This window comes from Mobula hypostoma, chromosome 2 (assembly GCF_963921235.1).
Source record: "Mobula hypostoma chromosome 2, sMobHyp1.1, whole genome shotgun sequence".
Classification (NCBI taxonomy): Eukaryota; Metazoa; Chordata; class Chondrichthyes; order Myliobatiformes; family Myliobatidae; genus Mobula; species Mobula hypostoma.
The window spans coordinates 196254811-196280433 of NC_086098.1; the positions used below are offsets into that span (position 1 = coordinate 196254811).

Below are 25623 nucleotides of genomic sequence, written 5' to 3' on the forward strand. Positions count from 1 at the left end.
TATACATAGATTAACTGTATATCTGTAAAGTCACACTAGGAACAGGAGCGTCTGTACACTAGACAACTGACAAGATATGATAAAGTTGTGTGCTGGGAAAGGTTACTGGGTGGAGGCGCTGATCATTCTTACTGCTTTGGGGGCGGGGGGGGAAGTAAATGTTTTTGAGTCTGGTACCCCTGGCATAGATAATATGTACCCTCCTCCCTAACAGGAGTGAGACAAATAGTCCATGAGCAGGGTGGGTGGGATCCTTCATGTTACTGCCACTTTTCCAGCACCTTTCTGGAGATACTGCACTGTGCAAAATCCTAAGGCACAGATATAAAGCTAGGGTACCTAAGATTTTTGCATGGTATTGTACTTGTCAATATGGAGCAGAAAGCGAGTTTGTAAATCTCAGAGCAAAGGGTGTAGGGAATGGCGAGGGTGGAAGCCACGGGAGGGGTGTGGGACAGGTGGCACAGAAGGAGTGCCAGGGGTGCGGGGTAGCACGGGTACACACTCACCCAGTCCTGAAACACCAGGCAAAGTCATTTGTTATCAAATTGCTTTATCGTTACAGAATGTCTATGATGCTTTTTTCTCTCTCCTCTCTCCCTTCACCTTTTCCCAACCATGATTCCTCCTCTCCCTGCCCCTTTCCCACTTTCAGTCCACAATAGACACTCATATCAGAATCAGGTTTTATCATTCACATGTAAATAAAATTATACACACACACACACACACACGAGCCTAGAACTTTTGCACAGTACTGTATGTCCTTGATGGCGGATAGGCTGGCACCAGTGATGCGTTGGGCAATCCTGACTTTCCAGCTTAAATTACATTCTTCTCCGAGCTTGGTGATCACAATTGCACACAACTCTCCAAGTGTGGTCACAATGAATGCTCTGACCAATGAAGGCAAGTATGTCAAACACCTTCTTTACCAAGCTGTCTACTTGTGTTGCTATGTTAAAGGAAATTTAAAATGAGAGGCACAGATAGGGGTGGCTTGCTGCGTTCACCAGCAACTTGCTTGAAATTCCAGCATCTGCAGATTTCCTCGTGTTTGCGTAGAATAGTTAGAATCCTTTTCTCATGTTAGGAGTATCAAAATTAAGAGGTGAGAGGAAGGAGCTTTAAAAGAAATTTGAAGGGAAAGTGGTGATACTTGCAACTCTGCCAGCAAGTGGAGGAATCAAATACAATTGACTATGTGAAAGAAACATTCAGACAGGCACTTGAATGGGTAAAGAACAGGATATGGACCTAATACGGAGTTTTGTGTTGGTGGACAAAATAGTTGGCACACTTCTGTGCTGCTCAACTCTATGATTATATATTTCCCCCCAACCTCAAAGTTGATTTCCTGGTATTTCCTTTATTGTGCACGTGTGCATAAATGCACTTTTTAAATTGTTATGCATCAGGCACTTGTCAATAATTTCATCTCCAAATAACCCCAAATTAATTAGTCCAATTAGATGAAAAAAATAAGTAAATACTGGGAATAAAATCCACAGGAAAATAAATGCATACATTCAGCATCTGAGGCAACTACAGCACATTTCTTTACAAGTGTGTTGGGGAAACAAACAATTAAGGGCAAAATTAATAAACACACAACATCTGATGCTCTTATTGAGCTAACTGCATGCACACCCAAGTTCCAATGGAAATTTTCCAGATCTATTGGGAATTCTGTAGTATTTTTTTCCAGGGCAAGTGCAATTCTGTTTGCATATAATAAACATGTCTCCAAGAGCCTTTCAAAGTGTTCTTTGTAGACCAGTAAATTAAGCCTGTTGCAGATAATACTGAGTCTCCAGTTTTGGGAAAATTACATAATATAGTGCTGAAATATCCATGGAATAACACTGAATTATAGCAAAATTGTAATTCAAGAATCAAACTACTGTCAAAGCTAATGTGTCATTGATAGCATCTTCTGAAATTTGCAATTCTGAATACTAATTCCTATTAGAATTCTACAGATTCCAATGCTGTCTTGTGAAAATCATTCCAAAATCATACCATCGTTGCCATCACAAACATGAGAAAACTTGCAGATGCTGGAAATCCAAAGCAACACACACAAAATGTTGGAGGAACTCAGCACGTCCGGCAGAGTCTATGGACAAGAGTAAACAGTTGATGTTTCGGGTCACGACCCTTCATCAGGACTGGAAAGAAAGAGAAGTCCAAGGGAAAGAAGGATTTTTCTTTCTTTCCAGTCCTGATGAGTGATCTCGGCCCAAACGTCAACTGTTTACTCCTTTCCAGAGATACTGCCTGGCCTGCTGACTTCCTCCAGCATTCAGGGTGTGTTGCCTATCATTACCATGGCTAAACTCAAGTGCCAACTCTGAAATGCTGTTTTACTTGCTTAATCTCAGTTCTACAAAATTTTAATGAATTTGTTCATAATTTAAGGAATAGATCTCCTGCCCATAACAAATGAAGGGCAGATCAAAAGATATAATAAATATGTAAAGATTTATGATTTAATTTTGTATTTGGAGTTCCACACTTTAGTTATTGGCAAAGCTCAAAAATCAAAACTGAAACAAATTTTGATACTTTGGTGACTAGACACTGTAGATTCCGGAACATGGAGCAAAAACAAAATCAAATTGTTGGAGGAAGTCAGCAGGTTCAGCAATATCCGAGGAAAAGGAATTGTTGACATTTTGCATTGAACCACTGTACTGTATCAGGTTGCTGGCCAACCTGCCAGGCTCTTGCAGCAGTTGTGTTTTTTTTTGCTTTTGATAAGTTTGTGCAGTTTCTTCAATAGTCCAACAGAATAGACTTCTGAGCAAGGAAGACAACAGTCTGGCCATTATAATTATGGTGGCTAAAATATCCCACCAGCACTTCAAAAAGAGTCACGCACAGAGAAACAACTTGGAGAAAATAAGAAAGGGATTAATTGAAGTATTCAGACTATATAGTTTGTAACAAATGGTTCATGATATTTTCTTTAAAAAATATTGGACAGCACATTTGTGAAAACTTGAAGTTATTTTTTGCAAAAATGAGATTATGCATTTTAGCATGACATTCCTGTACCAGCTAAAGGTATCAGCTTTAACAAACTTTTATTGGATACAATGCCTTTATAAAAGACACACAATCAAAAGGCACTTTACACAATTAAAATCTAACAAAGTTCAAATAGAATGATTCAGAGACACTGCAATGTCCAAAGATTGCTTACATTTTTAGGAGTCTAAGAAAATGCTCTCAAAAATTAACCACTACTCATTCATTGATCTTAGAAACTACATGTGTTTACAATGATTTCCTTAAATTAAACCTTAGATCATTATGCTTATAAATTTGATACCTATTGGTGACTGACAGCATTCTGAGCCCAAGATCTTATGGATAAGGAATCAAATACAAGCTTCTATTTTGCTGTCAGCAACAAACCTGTGGTGGTCAATAACTAAAGAAATAAAACTCAGTAAACTCTGGGGCAGGGGATTTCACTTTTCCACTAATTCAGGGGGGAAAGCGAAGGTGAGTAGACAGGTAGTGCACAGCACCCCTGTAGCCATCCCCCTGAATAGTAAGTTTACCGTCCTGGATACTGTTGGCGGGGACAACCGACCGGATGTGAGCCACGGTGGCAGGGCCTCTGGCACTGAGTCTGACCCTGTGGTGCAGAAGGGTGGGGCGGAGAAGAGGAGAGCTGTCGTCATTGGAGACTCTATAGTCAGGGGAGCAGACAGGAGATTTTGTGGACGCGAGAAGGACACCCCCATGGTTTGTTGCTTCCCGGGTGCCAAGGTCCGGCATGTCTCTGACCAGGTGCATGACATCCTGGTACAAGAGGGAAAGCAGCCAGAAGTCCTGATACATGTTGGCACCAACGACATAGGCAGGAAGAGGGATGAGGTCCTGAAGTGAGAGTTTCGGGAACTAGGCAGAAGGCTTAAGAACAGGACCTCAAGGGTGGCGTTCTCAGGATTGCTGCCAGTGCTACGTGATAGTGGTGGTAAGAATTGGAGGAGATGGCAGTTGAATGCGTGGCTGAGGAATTGGTGCAGGGGGCAGGGTTTTAGATTTTTTGAATCATTGGGATCTCTTCTGCGGAAAGTGGGACCTGTACAGATTGGATGGGTTACACCTGAACTCGAAGGGGAGCAATATCTTTGCAGGTAGGTTTTCTAGCATGGTTCAGGAGGGTTTAAATTAATTTGCAAGGGGAATGGGACCCGGGGCGATAAAGCAGTGAAAGTAGTGCATGGAGTAAAGCCAGATCTAACATACAGAGAGGCTTTGAAGAAAAAGAAGCAGAATAAAGGGTGTAAAGGTAGTAAGGTAGAAGGGCTAAAGTGCACGTACTTCAATGCAAGAAACATCAGGAACAAAGGTGATGAACTGAGAGCTTGAATGCATACATGAATTTATGATGTAGGGGCCATTACAGAGACTTGGCTGGCACCAAGGCAGGAATGGATTCTCAATATTCCTGGACTTCAGTGCTTTAAAAGGGATAGAGAGGGGGGAAAAGGGGAGGAGGGGTGGCGTTACTGGTCAGGGATACTATTACAACTACAGAAAGGGTGGGCAATTTAGCAGGACCCTCTTTTGAGTCAGTATGGGTGAAAGTCAGGAACGGGAAGGGAGCAGTTACTCTATTGGGAGTATTCTATAGGCACCCTGGTAGCAGCAGAGATACAGCAGAGCAGATTGGGAGGCAGATTTTGGAAAGGTGCAAAAATAACAGGGTTGTTATCATGGGTGACTTTAGCTTCTCTAATATTGATTGGCACCTGATTAGTTCCAAGGGTTTGGACGGGGCAGAGTTTGTTAAGTGTGTCCAGGACGGATTCCTGTCACAATATGTTGACAGGCCGACGAGGAGGGACACCATACTAGAACTAGTATTAGGTAACAAACTGGGTCAGGTCACAGATCTCTCAGTGGGTGAGCATCTGGTGACCACCGCTCCCTGGCCTTTAGCATTAGCATGGAAAAGGACAGAATCAGAGAAGACAGGAAAATTTTTAATTGGGGAAGGCGAAGTTATGTGGCAATAAGGCTAGAACTTGCAGGTGTGAATTGGGATGATGTTTTTGCAGGGAAATGGACTACAGACATGTGGTCGATATTTAGAGATCTCTTGCAGGGCCCTGGTGAGACCACACCTGGAGTATTGTGTACAGTTTTGGTCTCCAAATTTTAGGAAGGACATTCTTGCTATTGAGGAAGTGCAGCAGAGGTTCACGAGGTTAATTCCCCGGATGGCGGGACTGTCATATGTTGAAAGATTGGAGCAACTGGGCTTGCATACACTGGAATTTAGAAGGATGAGGGGGAATCTGATTGAAACATATAAGATTATTAAAGAATTGGACACGCTAGAGGCAGGAAACACGTTCCCGATGTTGGGTGAGTCCAGAACCAGAGGCCACAATTTGAGAATAAGGGGTAGGCCATTTAGTACGGAGTTGAGGAAAAACTTTTTCACCCAGAGAGTTGTGGATCCGTGGAATGCTCTGCCTCAGAAGGCAGTGGAGGCCACTTCTCTGGATGCTTTCCAGAAAGAGTTAGATAGAGCTCTTAAAGATAGCGGAGTCAAGGGATATGGAGAGAAGGCAGGAACGGGGTACTGATTGTGGATGATCAGCCATGATCACAGTGAATGGTGGTGCTGACTCGAAGGGCCGAATGGCCTCCTCCTGCACCTATTGCCTATTGAATTGGGATGATGTTTCTGCAAGGAAATGTACTATGGACATGTGGTCGATGTTTAGGGATCTCTTGCAGGATGTTAGGGATAAATTTGTCCTGGTAAGGAAGATAAAGAATGGTAGGGTGAAGGAACCATGGGTGACAAGTGAGGTGGAAAATCTAGTCAGGTGGAAGAAGGCAGCATACATGTGGTTTAGGAAGCAAGGATCAGATGGGTCTATTGAGGAATATAGGGAAGCAAGAAAGGAGCTTAAGAAGGGGCATGAGAAGGCCTTGGCGAGTAGGGTAAAGGAAAACCCCAAGGCATTCTTCAGTTATGTGAAGAACAAAAGGGTGACAGGAGTGAAGACAGGACCGATTAGAGATAAAGGTGGGAAGATGTGCCTGGAGGCTGTGAAAGTGAGCGAGGTCCTCAATGAATACTTCTCTTCGGTATTCACCAATGAGAGAGAACTTGATGACGGTGAGGACAATATGAGTGAGGCTGATGTTCTGGAGCATGTTGGTATTAAGGGAGAGGAGGTGTTGGAGTTGTTAAAATACATTGGGACAGATAAGTCCCCGGGGCCTGACGGAATATTCCCCAGGCTGCTCCACGAGGCGAGAGAAGAGATTGCTGAGCCTCTGGCTAGGATCTTAATGTTGTCCACGGGAATGGTACCGGAGGATTGGAGGAAGGTGAATGCTGTCCCCTTGTTCAAAAAAGGTAGTAGGGATAGTACGGGTAATTATAGACCAGTGAGCCTTACGTCTGTGGTGGGAAAGCTGTTGGAAAAGATTCTTAGAGATAGGATCTATGAGCATTTAGAGAACCATGGTCTGATCGGCAACAGTCAGCATGGCTTTGTGAAGGGCAGATTGTGTCTAACAAGCCTGATAGAGTTCTTTAAGGTGGTGTCCAGGCATATAGATGAGGGTAGTGCAGTGGATGTGATCTATATGGATTTTAGTAAGGCATTTGACAAGGTTCCACACGGTAGGCTTATTCAGAAAGTCAGAAGGCATGGGATCCAGGGAAGTTTGGCCAGGTGGATGCAAAATTGGCTTGCCTGCAGAAGGCAGAGGGTCGTGGTGGAGGGAGTACTTTCAGATTGTAGGGTTGTGACTAGAGGTGTCCCACAAGGATCGGTTCTGGGACCTCTACTTTTCATGATTTTTATTAGCGACCTAGATGTGGGGGTAGAAGGGTGGGTTGGCAAGTTTGCAGGCGACACAAAGGTTGGTCGGAGAAATGTGAGGCAGTACACTTTGGAAGGACAAACTCCAATGCAGAGTACAAAGTAAATGGCAGGATACTTGGTAGTGTGGAGGAGTAGAGGGATCTGGGGGTATATGTCCACAGATCCCTGAAAGTTGCCTCACAGGTGGATAGGGTAGTTAAGAAAGCTTATGGGGTGTTAGCTTTCATAAGTCAAGGGATAGAGTTTAAGAGTCGCGAGGTAACGATGCAGCTGTATAAAACTCTGGTTAGGCCACACTTGGAGTACTGTGTCCAGTTCTGGTCGCCTCACTATAAGAAGGATGTGGAAGCATTGGAAAGGGTACAGAGGAGATTTACCAGGATGCTGCCTGGTTTAGAGAGTATGGATTACGATCAGAGATTAAGGGAGCTAGGGCTTAACTCTTTGGAGAGGAGGAGGATGAGAGGAGACATGATAGAGGTATACAAGATATTAAGAGGAATAGATAGAGTGGATAGCCAGCGCCTCTTCCCCAGGGCACCACTGCTCAATATAAGAGGACATGGCTTTAAGATAAGAGGTGGGAAGTTCAAGGGGGATATTAGAGAATGTTTTTTTACTCAGAGCGGTTGGTGCGTGGAATGCACTGCCTGAGTCAGTAGTGGAGGCAGATACACTAGTGAAATTTAAGAGACTATTAGACAGGTATATGGAGGAATTTAAGGTGGGGGGTTACATGGGAGGCAGGGTTGGCACAACATTGTGGGCTGAAGGGCCTGTACTGTTCTATGTTCAAATGCTGTCTTAAAAGAGTTCCAGAGATTCCTAATTTTCAATAATGTTGATATTGAGTGTCATTATGGAGAACGTTGAACAAATCAAGTAAAAAAGGATTTTATTAGAAACTCTTTAAGTACACTGGGAAAGATAAAATAGAATCAATGTTAAAAGGATTAACAATTCTAAAAGCCCACAATTTAAAAATACTAGGGTACAAATCCACAAATCAGTTAGAGCACGAGGTTAAGCAATAATGGCTTTGTTACCCATTGGAAGAATACTTACACCGCAGTCAAACTTTAATATTTTGAAGAAATCTGAAATGGTTTGTAAAAGCTTTCTGATAAGTTCAGTAATGTGAAGTGTAAGCGGGGAAGACTACAGAATAGCTGAGGCCATGTAACAGCAGGGGACCATGGAATTTTTTTTACCTGCACACACATTCCAGAAGCTGTTGTCAGACTGTCTCTTTTAAGTTTGATAACCTTTCTGTTATTTTCCTCTGTAAATTCATGCAAAAATAAAATTCTAAAATCTTACTATGAAAAATGGAACTGGTAACTAAATTACACAAAATTCAGTACAAACTGTCGCGTGGTACAGTGCTTTACAGTATTGTACCAGTGACCCAGATTCCATTCCAGCCACTGCCTGAAAGGAGCTTGTATGTTCTCCCCATGTCCAAAGTCCAGAGACCTACTAGTTGTAGGTTAATTGGTCATTGTAAATTGCCCTGGGATTAGGCTACAATTAAATCGGGGGGATTGCTGGGTGGCATGGCTCAAATTATCTCAATAGTTTAAAAAGAAACAAAAACTGGGGTTAAAGCATACTGAAGTTCATCGCATCTGTCATCTACCTTACACTATTGGTATGTAATAAATGTCAAATATTCTAGCCAGAGTGTTACGCTTTTACCCATTGTACTTAAAAAATTCGAAATGCACTCCATTAAAATACACAGGATCTAGAAGTTTAGAGTAACAACTAATTGACAGAGGGTAAACCTGAATATATATCCTGAATAATAAGCTTGCACAGTCATTCTGCTAACAAGATTTTAAGCAGGAGGGAAATAAATTCAAGAGTTCCAAAAACTTACGCATTGGATGCTTGGACATCTTGCCAGCTTTTGGTAAGATTCTGCTTGAGCTCATTGAAAGGAGTCAACCCTAACTTTCTTTTGATCTCTGAAGCGTGCTTTTCCTTGGCAGCTAGGACTTGCCGAAGTGTTGCTATTTCATCTTCAACCTGTACAAACAAAAACACATAAAAATTCTAATTCAGTTGTAATTTTTAAACATATTAATTGTTGCAATTTCCTTTTTCTATTGAACAAAGGTGAACTTATTCATTGACTTTACTAACTTAATTTATAAATTCATTTAAACATGCCAAAACAGCTGACAAAGTTAGTATCAGTGCAAAAATAATGATTTGGTCACTTTCCATGGGTCTGTTGTGCTAATCAATAACATAGCTGAGGTAATGATAACCTCAAAACAATACTCCCACCTAACTTCTGTACCTTACCATCATTTTGCTTATCAAAACATTAGAGAGGAAAAAAAAATCCCTTAGCTTCACCTTAAATGGGTGACCAGTTTATCTGCAGAGATAGTCTAACTATAGATTCTTTCACAATCCTTGCCAAATTGTTTGTCACGACCCCTCAGGATCTTGTGTTTCAATCATGTCCTCTATTGTCTGAACTCCAACAATTACATCTACCCCATCCAATCTTTCCTCTCAAGATAAGCTACCCTTTCCAGGTATAGTCCAGTAAACATCGGAACTGCTTCCAAGATTAGCTTGTTTTTAAGTATTTAGTCCAGTACTGTACAGAGTTCTTCAAATATGGTCTCACCAGTGCTCTATATAACTATAGCATATCCTCCCTACTTCTATGATCAATTTGTCTCATAATAAATTATAAAATTCTGTTAACGCTGGACACTAACTTTACCCTTGATATTCAAGAGCTCAGCAATCTTTGAGGTTTTTTTTTTTGTTTTTCTACCAAAATAGAGTGTTTCACATATCGCCCACAAGATTCTTTTTTCCAGATCATTGCCCACTTACTTGTGTATCCTTTGAAGCCTTTACTTCCCTCTTCGACTCATCTTTACATAATCAACAAATTTAGCAACCGTGTCATTTGTACCCTCATTTAAACAAATTGGAAAAGAGGTTGAGACCCCAGCACTGACGTTTGTGGCAGGGTACTTGTTACATGTTGCCAATAGAAAAAGACCCACATTTCCGTATTATTTCTACATGTCATTCCACAGCCAAAAACTGGGCGTAGCACTTGGTACAATTCCATGGAGTGAAGGGTATTTTCAGAGCTGGTTTTGGAAATTACTTGAAGAAATTCTAATGTTACAAAAGGAAAAAAAAAATCCTATATGTGAAACTTCCAGAAAAATATCAGAGTTATGAATTACTGCAAAATTATTTTACCATTAATCTGAGGAAAACAAATCAGTTGCACAAATTGTTTTACACCAATGCAGGCAGTTCCAGAAACAGGATTTGCTTATTTCAAGTCATCACCTTCATCCAATAAAACAAACTGCTCTTCATTAGAAATTGACAAAATGATTTAAAAGACATTTACTTAAGCAAGCCTGACAAACTATGTGGGGTGATTGATAAGTTTGTGGCCCAAGGTAGAAGGAGTCAGTTTTAGAAAACCTAGCACACTTTATTTTTCCTACATTTACACACTTAGTCCAGTGGTCGTGGAGCATACAGATCCCTTCTTTGTAGAAGTTGGCGCCTTGGACCTCCAGAATGTGGTCCACAGCAGGGGTGATTAATAAGTTCGTGGTCTAAGGTAGGAGGAGCTGAGTTATTCAAACTTTCTGCATTTTCACACGGAGTTGAACTGCACGTGCATGTAACAAGAGCTGAATAACTCAACTCCTTCTACCTAAGGCCACAAACTTATCAATCACCCCTGCTGTGGACCACCTGGAGGTCCAAGAAGCTCTCGTTACATGCACGTGCTGTTCAACTCTTTGAGTGATAATGCAGAAAGTTTGAAGTTAATAACTTATCTCCTTCTACCTCAGGCCACGAGCTTATCAATCACCCCTGCTGTGGACCACTTCAACAAAGATGGGATCTGTATGCTCCACGACCGCTTAAGTGTGTACATGTAGGAGGGGACTATGTTGAAAAATAAATGTGCTAGGTTTTCAAAAATTGACTCCTTCTACCTTAGGCCATGAACTTATCAATCACCCCTTGTATTTGTCCAAATATTTACAGTTGGTTGTAATAAATTATGCCCTTAAAAAGACCCAATGAAAAAATATTTCCAAAAAACCCAGATGATTCTGTATTAATTAGGGGAAAATGCTACTAGTACCTTAGAAAATAAACTTAAAAGCAGTATTTTTCCCCAGTCATTTCATAGAATGACCCAGGGGATCAAAACAGAAGGGAAGTAATGTGTGCCGCTCCAGGTCCATCCTGAAACTAGTCAAGGGAACCATTCCTCACTATGTTCCTTCCTGTCTCCACCCAGACAACAGAGGTGCATGTTGGAATTCATGAGCAATAACGACTATGCAATTCCTTCCTTTCATGTACAAACCTGAAAAATAAATGGGGGGAAAAAAGAATTCTCTGATGGAAGAGGATTCATCACCAACATACAAATTTTGGTCTCACTAGACAGAAATGCATACAATCTGACTGTGAGCAATAGGTAACAATCAATGATCAAGGATTATTGGTTTCTTCTCCACAGCCATTGGCGTGATAACTGGAAATGCTGCACTTTCTTAACATTTAGTCTAAAGATGTAGAGAATGTAAGGGAGAAAAAAAAGAGCCTATTGTACCCAGGATGTGAATATGTAATAAAACCACAGAATAAAATTAAGTTAGTATGTCTCCCGTGGTTCTGGAAAAGATCTGAAGGATAGTTATTTGAGGAACAGGAGGCAGAAGATATCCAGTGTGAGCAAAATAAAAAGCTCCATCAGGATTATGCCTTATTATGAATCTAAGAAAATTTCATTAAGTAACACATGAACAAATATTGGAGCTATTCAAGTGCTTTTACAGGAATCGAGGGTTTCCTCTGGAAAATGTTACTAAATCAGCACAAAATATTACATTTGCACGTAACTTCTGAATTCATGTTGGAGCTATGAGGTAAGAATATTAATGGAAAAGACATGTACATGTTGATATCCAATCCCTGTAATTCCTGACAGCAAACAAAACCCATTCATAGTTTTTGTCATAAAAGCTGAGTGATTTATAATATTTGCAGATTGTAACATTTAATATTAAACAATTGCACATCAAAATAAATATTTGAGATGCTAAATTAAAAAAGCAAATAACTATAGTTCAATGCTGGACCAAATGGACTTCTGCACGAGATTCCACTAAGGACTCTGGCCAAAATACAAGTGTATAGATTAAATTATTAGGCATTAGCTTTTGAACATACATATGTTCTTGAAAATGTTTTCAACCAAGTCTTTAGAAAAAAAAATACTCGGCTGATAACAACCTACAAAGTTACATAAATACTATTGATAACCCGTGGGTGAAATGGACTCTTAAAATATGGAAAACTATTATAAAAGGATATAAACTAGTGAGAGACATTGCAATTCTTAAATGGTGTGCACATGACTCAGATTTTACACCAAATAAACTGGATGCTAGATTTAAGGACTGGACAGCTAAAGGAATAACAGCTATATGCAATATAATGAAAGAAGGAACACTGTTCAATTTTGAAATGCTCAAAGAGAAACACTTATTAGAAACACAAGACTTTTACCGGTATTTACAGATCGACAGTATGTTAATAGGACGATTAAAAATGTAACCAAGGCAAGTACATGTCTGATAGAGCTATTTAGAAAAGCATATAATTCAGACGACAGTAGTAGAATCATTTCAGACGATGGTAGTAGAATTATTTCAAGCGTGTATAAGGGTTTGTCAAATCTTAAAACACATCCCACTTCATACATTAAAACAAAATGGGAGAAGGAAGGAGGGATAATAATATGAGGAAGTCTGGACAATAATATGGAGGTGTACCAGTTCACAGAAATGGAGGGAGTTAGGGTGGAAAAACTTGACAAGATATTTTATTACACCCTCTCAGAAATCCCATGATGATTGTAACCTCCCTGTTTGCGAAATCAAAATGCAAACCATTTCATATTTTCTGGGAATGCCCCGTTATCAAAGACTATTGGAGGGGGAAACATTATGCCCTACAAGACATCTTTAAATGTGAAATACCCTTACAGAGTAAGACCACATATTTTGGGTATATACCTCAAGAATGGTTGAATAGATAAATATTTAATGAATATACTGCTGGTGGCTGGCAAAAAGACCCTTACCAGGAAATAGTGATCACAGGAGAGCCCAACTTTAAATGTATGGATGGAAATTACAATGGACATGTACAAAATGGAGAAGACAACAGCATCTGTTAATCATAAGTTGGAACAATTTGATTCATACTGGGAAAAATGGTTTAACTACATAACACCTCATAGGCCTGATTTTATTGTCACAAGTCAATAAATATGTTGTAAAAGAAACATCACTCCCTACTTTGTACATAGTTTTCTTCTTTTGATTGTTCTTTCTTTCCTCTCCTTTCTATACGTGTATACTTCAGATAAATATTGCGGAGATTTGTGACAAATATGATATATATGTACAGTACCTGAAATACATCTTATGGAATTGTTTGTTTGATGAACTTCAATTTTAAAAAATCACCAAAAAAAAGAAAAAAATATTCTGCCAACAATACCTGCTAATTTACATTTCCTTTGCAGGAAATAGCTGCTGTAGATGAAGTGTAAGGAATCCAAGCTAAGTCAATTGGAAATTTTCCACTGCCACTCCCCTCAACCTGATGTTTTGAAACATAATTCCTCAAAAATGCAATTTGGTCGTAAAAATAGAAAATGCTTCAAATTACGCATAACTTGAAATGTGCATGAAAGGAAACCCTTACAACAGTCTGCAATATTACACAACAGCTTATCAGGTGACACCCATACTATAAAGGGGTGTTTAGTTTATGTTCCAAGAAAATTGTTATTTTGCGATTTTCCTGAAAAACACAGAGCCACATCATCTGTGCATTTGTAAAGAAACACAAATCTAAAAAATAAATTGTATTTATTCTGGTCCATCCCTACCCCACCCAAATTGCATTAGATCAAATTTTACTCTCTATCTCAAATTCTTGGATAGAGAGTTGTGAATTCTGTATGGTGAAAGATTTTTTTTAAACCAGAACACCCACAGGAATAGGGTCATTTCTACATATTTTCCTCTTAATTCTTATTTCTACTGGTAACCTTTCCTATGCAAGAACATACATCAAACTTGCCGGTATTGTAAAACAAGGTTATATGAACTTTGATTAAATGAAATAATTACAAAGAGAAGATTGTTCTGACATATCACAGTTGTTACAAACAGCTTTCTTTTGCTTATGCAACACACATCAAAGTTGCTGGTGAACGCAGCAGGCCAGGCAGCATCTCTAGGAAGAGGTACACTCTACGTTTCAGGCCGAGACCCTTCGTAAGGTCTCGGCCTGAAACGTCGAGTGTACCTCTTCCTAGAGATGCTGCCTGGCCTGCTGCGTTCACCAGTAACTTTGATGTGTGTTGCTTGAATTTCCAGCATCTGTAGAATTCCTGTTGTTTGCGTTCTTTTGCTTATGACATCTGATACCAAGATGCTACACTTAAAAGTGAACAATATAGGAGGAAAAATCTCAATTTTAACATGCTTTTTGGTATTTGAATAGGATAGAAATGGACCAGTCATTCCATCACTAATTATCTAATAACAATGTAGGGAAAAAAGAAGTCATTTTGATTTCATCTTTAACCAACTCATGCAGGCAGGTCACTGAAAATAATGAGCAGCTTGGTTTCCAATCTGAAAAAAATCTATTGGGTAGGGTGAGGAGATACGTAAATAATATGGACCAATTACATGCCAAGTTCACATGTGCAATCACCTATGCATCTTGCACAATTCAAAAGCAATGGGTGTTGTCACAGTCAAGACTAATTAACAAGAAGAATCCAATCATTTCTTCATTCAAGAAAAGGGAATTTAACAATTTCCACAGCAGAATACTACAGTAAAGTATTGTATATTTTTACAAACTATAGTATACATATTGGCTCCTTTAAGGTTGTCATAGTCAAGGAAGGTAGTGGGGATAAATTCCTACTACCTATTAAATGTTCCCAAAGCTGTGCATTTCAAATAGCCTCTGACAACCAAGTCCAGATCCTGGCCTTAACATGTGGCTTAGCTACTCAGCCCATTAGAACCATTTCTACTGACAGGAGAAGGGGCAAAAGTGGGTTACTGGCAGTCACTTCAGGCAAATGGGACTTATCAACTGTAGTCAGCAGCCCATCTAGAAGGAAAACACTGATCTCAAATCTTTGCTGCCTTGTAGCTACACCCACTCATGAGGGAGGCTTTGTGAGAAACCCTGAGGAAATATCTGGAGCTGGAGACCCTAAGGCAGTCCTACATTGAGTTCAACGCTAACTTGCAACTTCTGCAATACCGCTGGTGCTAAGATTGGTCTTTGCCATTCCTTTAGATTCATCACCAGTGTGGGGGGGGGGGGTAGACAGCCTGCTGCATGGGCAACAACTTGCTCTCCATATCGTACTTACATGGCTTACGTACTGTCTTGTGCATCATGTAGATAGCTAGGATGCAATATCCACGGTTAACTCCGACCAGTGGAGGCCTCCAATAGGTATACATATTAATTTAGCTTCCTTGGTTAACTACAGAAAAATCCTAATGAATATTAGATAAAGGTTAAATGTCAAAATCAGTTGAGTTTTCTGTGCAGGATTTGATTTTACATTCAGTAAAATATTGAACTACTTGTCAAAAATAAATTTGATAAATTTCAGTAATAAAGTTGCCTCAAATTATACCAAAGCATTGTTTTTTCAAACATTCGAACTATACCTTGCTAAGTTCACGTTTGAGCTCCTCAGTTTCCACTTCAGATAGTACTCCAAGTCCATCCCCACCTGCAGGAGTATCCACAGGAACATCAGTCATGTTTTCAGGTAGACCTTTGTTGGGAGAGTTAAGGTTGATATCTGTCACAGGTAATCAAACAAACGAACGAGTAAACAACCAGCAACAACGCTAAAAGTAAAAGTGAACCCAAGCCACATTAGTGAACCCAAGCACAAATGGATATGACAGTGAAACTGGTAACAAGATGTTTATCAAGACAAGAATGAAAACAAAGCAGGCTCCTGACTCCACAGCTATTAAATATGGTTTGTTAGAAAAGATATTACCACCCTAGGAATTTAAAATAATTATTCCAACATCGGTATGATAGCTATTAAACAAATAAATACTGGTTATGTAACCAATTTAACATATATATTCTGCAAGTAATGGAGGCAAATGGCTTGATGGCCTTCAGTGCCTGGGGCTGAAATTTTAAAATTGTGAAGTACTGATGTAAGTGAACAGACATTTGCAAGGCTGCATCTGAAGTACAACATACAGTTTTTGGTCCCATTACTTAAAGGATAACCTACCCTTCAAGGTAATCCAGAAGATATTCACTAAACTAACCCCGTAGGGCTGGGGAGGATGCCCATAAAAAAAAATAAAAATCCTCATTCTTTCATGTCAGAAATAATGAGGGGTTTGAAACATATAAAATCCTAAGGGACACAACACTGTGGATGTCAAGATGATTCCAGACTGAAGGAATATTGCATGTGGGAATGTGCAAAAAGCCAATCATTTAAAATTGAACTGCATAGAAGTTCCTACAGACAGTCTTGATTCTCTGGAATTCTTTGCCCCAGAGGATTATGAATAACTAGTTATGGGAGATATATGAAGGAGGTAGGTAGACTTTTGAAAGAAAGACTGTTGCACTGTGCTGAACAGCACGCAAGAGGAGCTGAAACATGGGACAAATCAGCTATGACCATATTGAATGGAGGGGTGGGGAGAAGAGTGTGCATGTATTGTGTTTCCAAAACATTGAAATGCGCAGGGTAAATTCCTTGAAAAAAATACAGGAGCTAATGTTTCCCTATCAAAGTTCAAAATAAAGATTATCAAAGTACATACATGTTACCATATACTACCCCAAGATGTATTTTCTTGTGGGCATTCATAGTAAATAGAAAGAATCAATAGAATCAATGAAAAACTGCACAGAGATGGGCAAACAACCAATATGCAAAAGACAATAAAACTGTGCAAAAACAAAAAGAAAAAAATTACAAATAAACAATAAACAGCAAGAACATGAATTTTAGAGTCCTTAAAAGTGAGTCTATAGGTTGTGAAATCAGTTCAGAATTGCAGCGAGTGAAGCTATTCCCCTCTGGTTCAAGAGCCTGGCAGTTGTGGGTTAACAACCGCCCCTGAACTTGGTGGTGTGGTATTTGAGGCAGCAGTAAGAAGAGAACTTAGCCTGGATGGTGTGGTCCTTGACGGATGCTGCTTTCCTGCAACAGCACTCCTTGTAAGATACTCAGTGGTGAGGAGGGCTTTACCTGTGATGGTTTGGTTTGTATCCACTACTTTTTCAAGGTTTTTACATTCGAGGGCATTGATGTTTTCATACCAGAATGCTATGCAACCAGTCAATATACTCTCCACCACACACTTGTAGAAGCTTGTCAAAGTTTTAGATGTCATACCGAATCTACACAGGCTATTAGGAAAATAAAAGCACTGCTGTGCCTTCATTGTAATGATAATGCCGAGGAATTCAAAGTTCCTGATTCACTGATGAATGACAGTCATTTGTGATTGAGCATCATCCTTTATGATTACAAAAGACAAAGATGAGGTAGATCTTCCAATGTCTTAAAATCAAAGAATTTCTGCGCAGTGAACAAATCTGCACACCGTTTCCTTTCAGCCACTTTATGTATTCTGTGGTCAACATTCACTTTTGTACTATTTAGTGATATAACATTCTCCCATAGATTTTACTACAGAAGTTGGGTATCATTCTTGAAGAGGCATTTACTTGCAGATCCCGTAATGAATTTACAAGTAAAGGAATCACTCTGGGTAATAGTAAACATAAATCCCTTAAATCCCAAGTAAATATAGTAGACTGCACAGTGAACAAATGTCAGACGCACAGTAAATAACTGGACTGATGCAGATTGCTTTAATAATCTTGGGCCGAGAAGGACAAAGTCAGTCACAAGGTTTTCGCATCAAAAATTTATCCAGTGACCCATGCTAGAAAGAAAACAGGTGCTTCAATGAGTGAGTGAGTGTGTGTGGGGGAAGAAGAGAGAGAGAGGGGGAGAGGGGGAGAGGGGGAGAGGGGGGGAGGGGGGGAGGGGGGGAGGGGGGGAGGGGGGGAGGGGGAGAGGGGGAGAGGGGGAGAGGGGGAGAGGGGGAGAGGGGGAGAGGGGGAGAGGGGGAGAAACAGAAACAAAGGATTGAGCTTTCTTGAAACTTGGTATAGTCAAATAGTCTGCTTCCGCTGACTGGCTACCAATTCCTTTTGAACAATGGCAAGAGACTGGAAGGACATCTGGTCCCTGTGAAGCCATAAATCCCAACAAGATTTAGCTGAGCAAGAACAGACCAAAAAAAGCTTAATTTGCTAATGGTACTATTTCCAAGCACTGCTATAAATTAGGGAAAAAAAATTGTAGTACTGGGAAATGAAATACTGCTTCCAGTCAGGGAATTTCCTTTTCACAGCTGAAGGTGTAAATATTATTCAGTGTTACCACAGCTTTTCTGGAATTAAAAAAATCTATGCTATTTGAACATTACTACAACCGAAGAATCAAATTGTGACAAGACAATTGTTGAAACCTCAACATAAAATGTTAATAATGCTATCACATTTAGATTCCATAAAAGGATTTGATAAACACGTTCATAAGTGGCTTACCAACTTTAAAATATCACTGTTCCTTCATTATTACTGGATCTAAGTCACCCAAGTCCCTCCCCAATAACATTGTGAAATTACATTAACCAGAACTGCAACAATCCAAGAGGGTGGCTTACCACCACCACAAGAGCAATTAGAGTCAGACACTCACAACTTTGTCATCACCAGCCACACCCATACCTCCAATAGTGGATTTTTTCCAAAAAAAATCTCAATTTTCCAAAATCCTGTAAAAGTGGAGCAGTTAGAAGTGCATAAACCTAACTCTGATAGCCAATGTTCAGGATGTATAACACTTCAGCAAAACAATTTCTACTAATGTGTGATCCAATTAACTATTTCTTAACTGAAAATGGAAGTAAACATTTAATCAACATCCAACATGAATGCTCCAAATATCCAAAATAAAGGCTATCAACTTTGGAACCATCAGGAACTTCCTACGTTATCGCTAGTTCTACACAACTTTGGCAAGTGAAGGCAATTAATTTTTCACATCCATTTTGCCTAAACCATTTCAATGTGTAACATTCTCAAAGCTTCAGAGAGAGACAACAGCCATACATTACACTTTAGATAATATTGTACTGAGATATTACATACAGACTAATAACACGCACATTGCATATATTCAATCTGATTACAAGTGCAACAGTATCCACTGAACATTAAAATTAAAACAGTACTTTAACGTTTAAAATGCTTATTTAAGTAATTTTACTCCATGGATAAACAAATGAAAATCTCATATTAATACAAACAAATAAAATACAAAGATCTGCAAAGGCAGCCAAGCAATTACCAGCATTCCTAAGCAGTTTTTTAAAAAAAAATCCCACCCCCCCACTTCAAAAACAAGTATTGCAGCCAAAAAAAAAGAGCTGATGGTTAAATTATAAGCTGCCAACGTCAACTACAGTTTCGGAGTACAATTTGCCTGGCTTGTTTTGTTGTGTTTAGCCTTGGCCTAACCCTCTTCCTGTGATTCAGGCCTGATTCCCCCAATTTCCGGCTGGAGCAGTGGCCAAGCCTCAAACGCACACGAAAATGGAAAAGCTCCCCAACTGCGCGTGACACTGTCGCGCGGTGCGAGACAGTCAACGAAAAGTACCAACGGTGCTTGTACCTTGATTTGGAGCGTCCATGACGAGGGAACGAGAAGCCTCACAAACTATTAAATCAGGACACCGCCACAAACCAGCCCACCAGCCAGCCCGGCGCCGTGAGGAGACGTCAGCCGGTACCACGTCAGCAGCAAGGCCACGTGATTCCGAGCCCGAGTGACAGGTGGCTAAGTAAACAGTGCGCAGCGCCTTCAGCCCGAGCAGCTCGGAATCACCAATAATTCTTGTAGCGAAACATCAGCCACCTGAAGCATGAGCTATAAACTGTTGGGAATAAACACTTCTTTTTTTTTACATTTTTAATTTGTTCATATTCTTACTTTTAAAGCGAGGTGCATTTTTTAAATAAAAATCGGACCATCGAAGTCGAATTTATTGCCATATGGACATGTACTTATATCAACAGGTGCAATGAAACACTTACTTGTAACAGCATCACAGGCACAGAGCATCAGATGAGCAGCATTCACAAGGAGAAAAAAATTCAACAAATTATGCACAATTTTTACAAGTCACACTGGTTCTGTATTCCTTTTTACTACTTCGGGGTAATTATATATGGAATTATCTGTCTGGATAGCACACAAACAACAGCTTTTCACTGCATCTCAGTACATGTGACAATGTGCTCTCTTATTAAAAGAAAGCTGAGCGGGATCCCAGTGGGAGTGACTTGATTCAGGATAATTGTCACAGCTCAAATTCCACTTCTTCCTATTATTTCTCTCATCCAGACAAATTTATCTTCGACAGTTTCAACTCAGAGGATCTGAGACAGTAAGATTATCAACTTGAACCATTAACTCAGTTTCTCTCTCTAAATACAGTATATTGTCTGAGTTGAATAATTCCAGCAATGTTAATTTTATTTCATATTACCAGCATCTGCAGTTTTTTTAAACTTTTAAGAGAAATCTATTACCTTATTTTGAAATATTTTGTGCTTTGAAAAAGAAGCTTAGATCACAAGTGCTACCATATCCCCAGACTGTTTGGCATCCACTTGTTAAGGAAGAATGCTGTGGCTGCTGCGAGGACCTCTCTTGGTACAAGGAGAGACTAGGAATCAGGCTGGATGGTCCCTTCAGTGGTTAAAAAGGCTGAGCATGTCTTGGCCAGACCGCAAGTAGGGGTATTCAATATCTTGGAACGACTGGGACAAGATGTTAGGCAGCATGCTTGATTACAGTTCAATTCCACAATTAGTGAGGAAGTACATCAGCTTGAAAGATTTGAAACTTGAATGGATATAGCTAAGAAATATCAAAGACAGAGAGAATTAGTGGAATTTGTATCCAGATCTCCAAATGGTGGTGCTGATGCTTATTGATTCTCACTCTGTTTTCCAATCACCAATTCACACTGATATATTATTCCCAATAACCTGTACTGTAATTTTGTTTCATAATCTCCTCAAAGGCACCTAATCAAATGCCAAAGTGCAATATAGTACATGCATTGGTTTGCACTTAGGTACTCCACTGGTTGAAATCTCCAAAAATTCCATCTGATTTATCCTGTCATAAATCTACCTTCCCTCTGCCCACTTTATTATTTTATTACTTCCCTTTGTCCTGCTTCTTTACTTCCACACTACATAGTTGAGGTACACTTGCTACAGTGCAGCTGGTGGGAACTGTGGAAGACACTTGCCACTTAATCCTTAGTTACACAATTTAAAGTTGAAAGATCAAAAATTTTATGAATCACTCTAAAGGGAGGATGACACAACCGGGACTGATGAGGGAAGTCAAAGACAGCATAACTGTAAAAGGGAAGGCATCTAATATAGCAAAATATAGCAGGAAGCTAGAGGATTTGGAAACTTTAAAAAACCAGCAGTTGGCAACTAAAAAAAAAGAAATAAGGAGAGAAAAGATGAAATAGGAAGGTAAGCGAGCCAATAATATAAAAGAGGATACCAGGTTTTTTTCAGACATGTAAACAGTAGAAGAGAGGCAAGAGTTGATATCAGAACGCTGGAAAATAATGCTGGAGAGGTAGTAATGGGGGACAAGAAAATGGATGAACTGAATAAGTACTTTATGTCAGCCTTCACTGTGGAAGACACTACCAGAATGGCAGAAATTCGAGCATATCAGAGGGCAAAAGTGAGTGTAGTTGATATTACTGAGAGCAAGAGATGGGAAGAGGTCCCAGTCAGTTTTGCAAAGTGTGAGAAGTAGGGGGAATCTCAGCTGGGTTTCAGGGGATCGTGGGAATCGGGAGGGACTGGTGAGTTTCAGAATTAGGTTTCTTATTACACAATACAGAAAATAGAACACCACAGCCCAGTCCGGGCTCTTTGGCACACAATATTGTCTCAGCCTTTTAACCTCCTCTAAGACCAATCCCACAGAGCCCTCTATTTTTCATTCATCTATGCGCCTATCTAGGAGTTGCTTAAATGTCCCCAATGAAGCTATTCCTGAATTGTTGAGCATAGGTCTTCAGGCTCTGGTACCTCCTCCTTGATGGAAGTAATGAGAAGAGAGCATATGCTGGAAGGAGAGGGTCCTTAAGGTTGGATGCTGTCTTCTATTTAGGCTGTGGTCTCTGGTCCTAGACTCCCCCACTACAGGAAACATCCTCTCCACAACCACTCCATCTTTAACTTTCAATATTTGGAAGGTTCAATGAGAACCCTCTTTTATATATAATTCAACATTAAGATATACCAATCGGTGCACATTGAATATCACCTGCAACTACTTCAGGAAAAAGATTTATTTGGCAACAGTGCATTCAATCCAACATGCTGGATAAAGTGCAAAGACTTTAACAATTTAAGAAACCAGAAGCCAACTGCTTTGCACATTTCATGCAAGACAAAGTGCACCAACTGCTCAGCACCAGTGTTTTTTGGTGCAGGGTCAAAACATAGCAGGCTTCTCTGTTTAAGAGCATCCTAAGCAATGTGTAGATTAATACTTTTACTTGCTGGAGTTTAGACAAAGGTTACAGGGAGAAGGCAGCGGAATGGGGTTGAGAGCAATAATAAATCAGCCATGATGAAATGGTGGCAAGGCTTGACGGGCTAAATGGCCTAATTCTTATAGTCTTATGTATGTTAACATGAATAGCATGACATAGGTTCATTTGGTTAATAAAAAACTTTAGTTTTTCTATTAGCAATGGATGTGATAGATAGCTGGCCAGTGGTGTAGTGCCAACCGCATCGGACTTCAAGGCCACTGGTCCCAAGTTGGAATCCGTCTGGCTCCTTGCACACTTTTGATCTGTGCAGGGCTGAGAATTGAGCTAGGAACTTGGCCTTGTGAAAAAACAGACAAATGTTAAAGAAACGGCGAGGTTGCTGGCCCAATGTGCCATAAGGCATGGAGAAGAATGGCAATGGATATGATAGATCTGGAATTCTCTTATCAAAGTGTAATATGTAGGAAGCTAGGAATGTGGTATTTTGTAAGTTGAGCTGAGAAAAAAATCTCAAATGGAAAAATTGGCAGAGAACAACTGTTTTTTCTAATACATACATATTTAGGGATTCTATTCAATTTGTAATTAACATGAAAGATTTTCATAAATCTAACTGGAGAAGCCTTTAATACATGCTTGCATTAACTGAAAGGTTTGTCTTTCTCAGCCAAACAAGATACATACAAGCCAAATAAAGCCATTGAACAAATAAAAAAACATTTGGGCACCATGATACTTCTTAATCTTCGTAAGTTATTAAATAATTTAATGATTTTAATGTTAATGATTTTAACTCCATGTATTTGGTTCCCACATGTATTCTTAATTCAGGTATCAGTACAGTTACAACCAATCAGAAAGTTTTTGGTTCCATACTCACTATTGCACAGGAGGAGGCCACTTGGCCCCTCAGGTACTGCTCAGCTCCTGTCAAACATCCCATCTGTCCCATTCTTTATCAACACTCTTGCTTGTTTTCTCTTGAATGCCCATTGTCCCCTTTGACCATTTTTGCCACTAACAGAAGCTGATGGGAAATCAGTGTAGCCAATTAACCTTTCGGATGTGGGAGGAAACAAGAGCCCAAGAGCCTCAGTAGAAAGTCACATGATCACAGGGGGAATACACAAATGCCATGCAGTCTGAACCCCAGTTCAGAAAGCAAATTCAGGTTTATGTAACTACAAGGTACTAAAAGCTGCACCACAATACCACCAGTCGCACTTTAGTTGAAACTTTAAATGTGATCTGAACTCACACTGCTGAGTAAGTGCCACACTATTGGAAATCCCATCTCTTCAAGTTTCTGCTTATTTCTGTTGTTCAGATGCATCAACTGGTGCATGTTAAAGAACTCACTGCAAAATCTGAGACACTTGAAATTCTACTGATATTCAGAGTAACACTACTCCCTCAAATGATAATGTGATATAATTGCAAAATAATAAAGGACTTTTTAACATCTTTCTTCTGATTTTCAGAGCAGGAACAAATCTTCATCTATTTGCTTCTGTAGGTGTAGTGTAATGGCCCCACCAAAAAGCATTAATTCATAACCTTTGAACTGCGTTTGAAATGCTAGATGTACTTGGCAGCAGTTATGTAAAAAACATCCAAGATCAATCTATTAATTGTAAAATATTGAAATTATTTAATGCAAATTCTACAAAAGGATAGATGCTACCCTAGTATCCTTCCTTACTTTGGCATTCTGAACTGCATTCCCTCTCCCAACATTTGGAGTGTTGATAAGAATGAAAAAGGAAGAGGAAGTGAGATAATATCAAGCTGTGGAAAGTTGACAATTGTGAATGAAAATAAGTTTGCATTAGCGATTCAAATGAAGGCATGGTACATGTTCCGATAGCAAGTTGTAAGGCAGAGAAAAGCTTGTTGCTAGTGAGTTGAGAGGAATATTTCAGTAGATAGATTGAGCTAATATTGGGTTTAATAATTAAAAATTGTTGTTTCCAAAATCCATGGATTGACCAGAAGGTTTAGAGTAATTAAGAATAAACAATGGTTAGAACAAATGTTCACAAATCTAATTGGGACTTACAAAAGTCAGTGCAGGTTCACTTAAAATTTTTCAAAGTGGGGGTTTAAAAGAAGCATTAGAGCAGATATAGATATAGGAAAATTGGGTAAAATGACAAAAAGACTAACAAAATGCCACAAACAGGATTATAAACATTGGATTCACATGAAAATGTAGCTGCATGGTAGAGTAGTGGTTTGTGCAATTGCTTTACAGTACCAGCGAACAGTATTCAGCCTTTAATCCCCAGCATCGTTTGTAAGGAGTTTGTACATTCACACTGTGACTATGTGGGTTTCCTCTGTGTTTTTCATTTCCCCCCATACTCCAAAGACGTATGCTTAGCTTAGCATTAGAAAGTTGTGGGCAGGCTATGTTAGCACCAGAAACATGCTGACAATTGCGGGCCGCCCACAGCACAATCTTTACTGATCTGATTTCAACCAAAACAAAGCCATTCACTGTCTGTTTTGACATTTACACATGTACAGATAAAATTAATTTTTGAAGATCTTGAATCTTCAAATCACTCACAGCTTAGGAAGGACTAAAAAGACGCAGTAAGGTCTGGAGTAAGGGGTAAACATACTTAGATACTTTAAGTGTTGGAACAGCATCATAGAAACAGAAAACCTACAGCACAATACAAGCCCTTCGACCTACAAAGCTGTGCTGAACATGTCCTTACCTGAGAAATAACCTAGGGTTACCCATAGCCCTCTATTTTCCTGAGCTCCATATACTTGTCCAAGAGTCTCTTAAAAGATCCTATCGTATCCGTCTCCACCACTGTCGCCGGCAGCCCATTGCACGCACTCACCATTCTCTGTGTAAAAAAACTTATCCCTGACATTTCCTGCTTCCAAGCACCTTAAAACTGTGCCCTCTTGTGCTA

At 39.7% G+C, this 25623-nt stretch overlaps 1 protein-coding gene across 5 annotated transcripts in view; it reads right to left on the reverse strand.

The window, feature by feature from the left end:
• The window catches only part of tpd52l2b (tpd52 like 2b), a 66727-nt gene extending 46840 nt beyond the window's left edge, over nucleotides 1–19887 (reverse strand). For 3 of the 5 annotated variants that reach the window (XM_063041349.1, XM_063041347.1, XM_063041351.1), the window contains exons 1-3: nucleotides 19756–19880; nucleotides 15683–15819; nucleotides 8758–8906 (exon numbers count right to left, since the gene is read on the reverse strand). In XM_063041349.1, the coding sequence (XP_062897419.1) occupies nucleotides 8758–8906; nucleotides 15683–15819; nucleotides 19756–19774 (305 nt within the window). In that variant the 5' untranslated portion in view covers nucleotides 19775–19880. Of the gene's footprint in view, nucleotides 1–8757; nucleotides 8907–15682; nucleotides 15820–19755 lie in introns of all 5 variants that reach the window. The other 2 variants (XM_063041348.1, XM_063041350.1) reach the window with 2 other exon arrangements.
• Between the last annotated feature and the right edge of the window lie 5736 nt (nucleotides 19888–25623).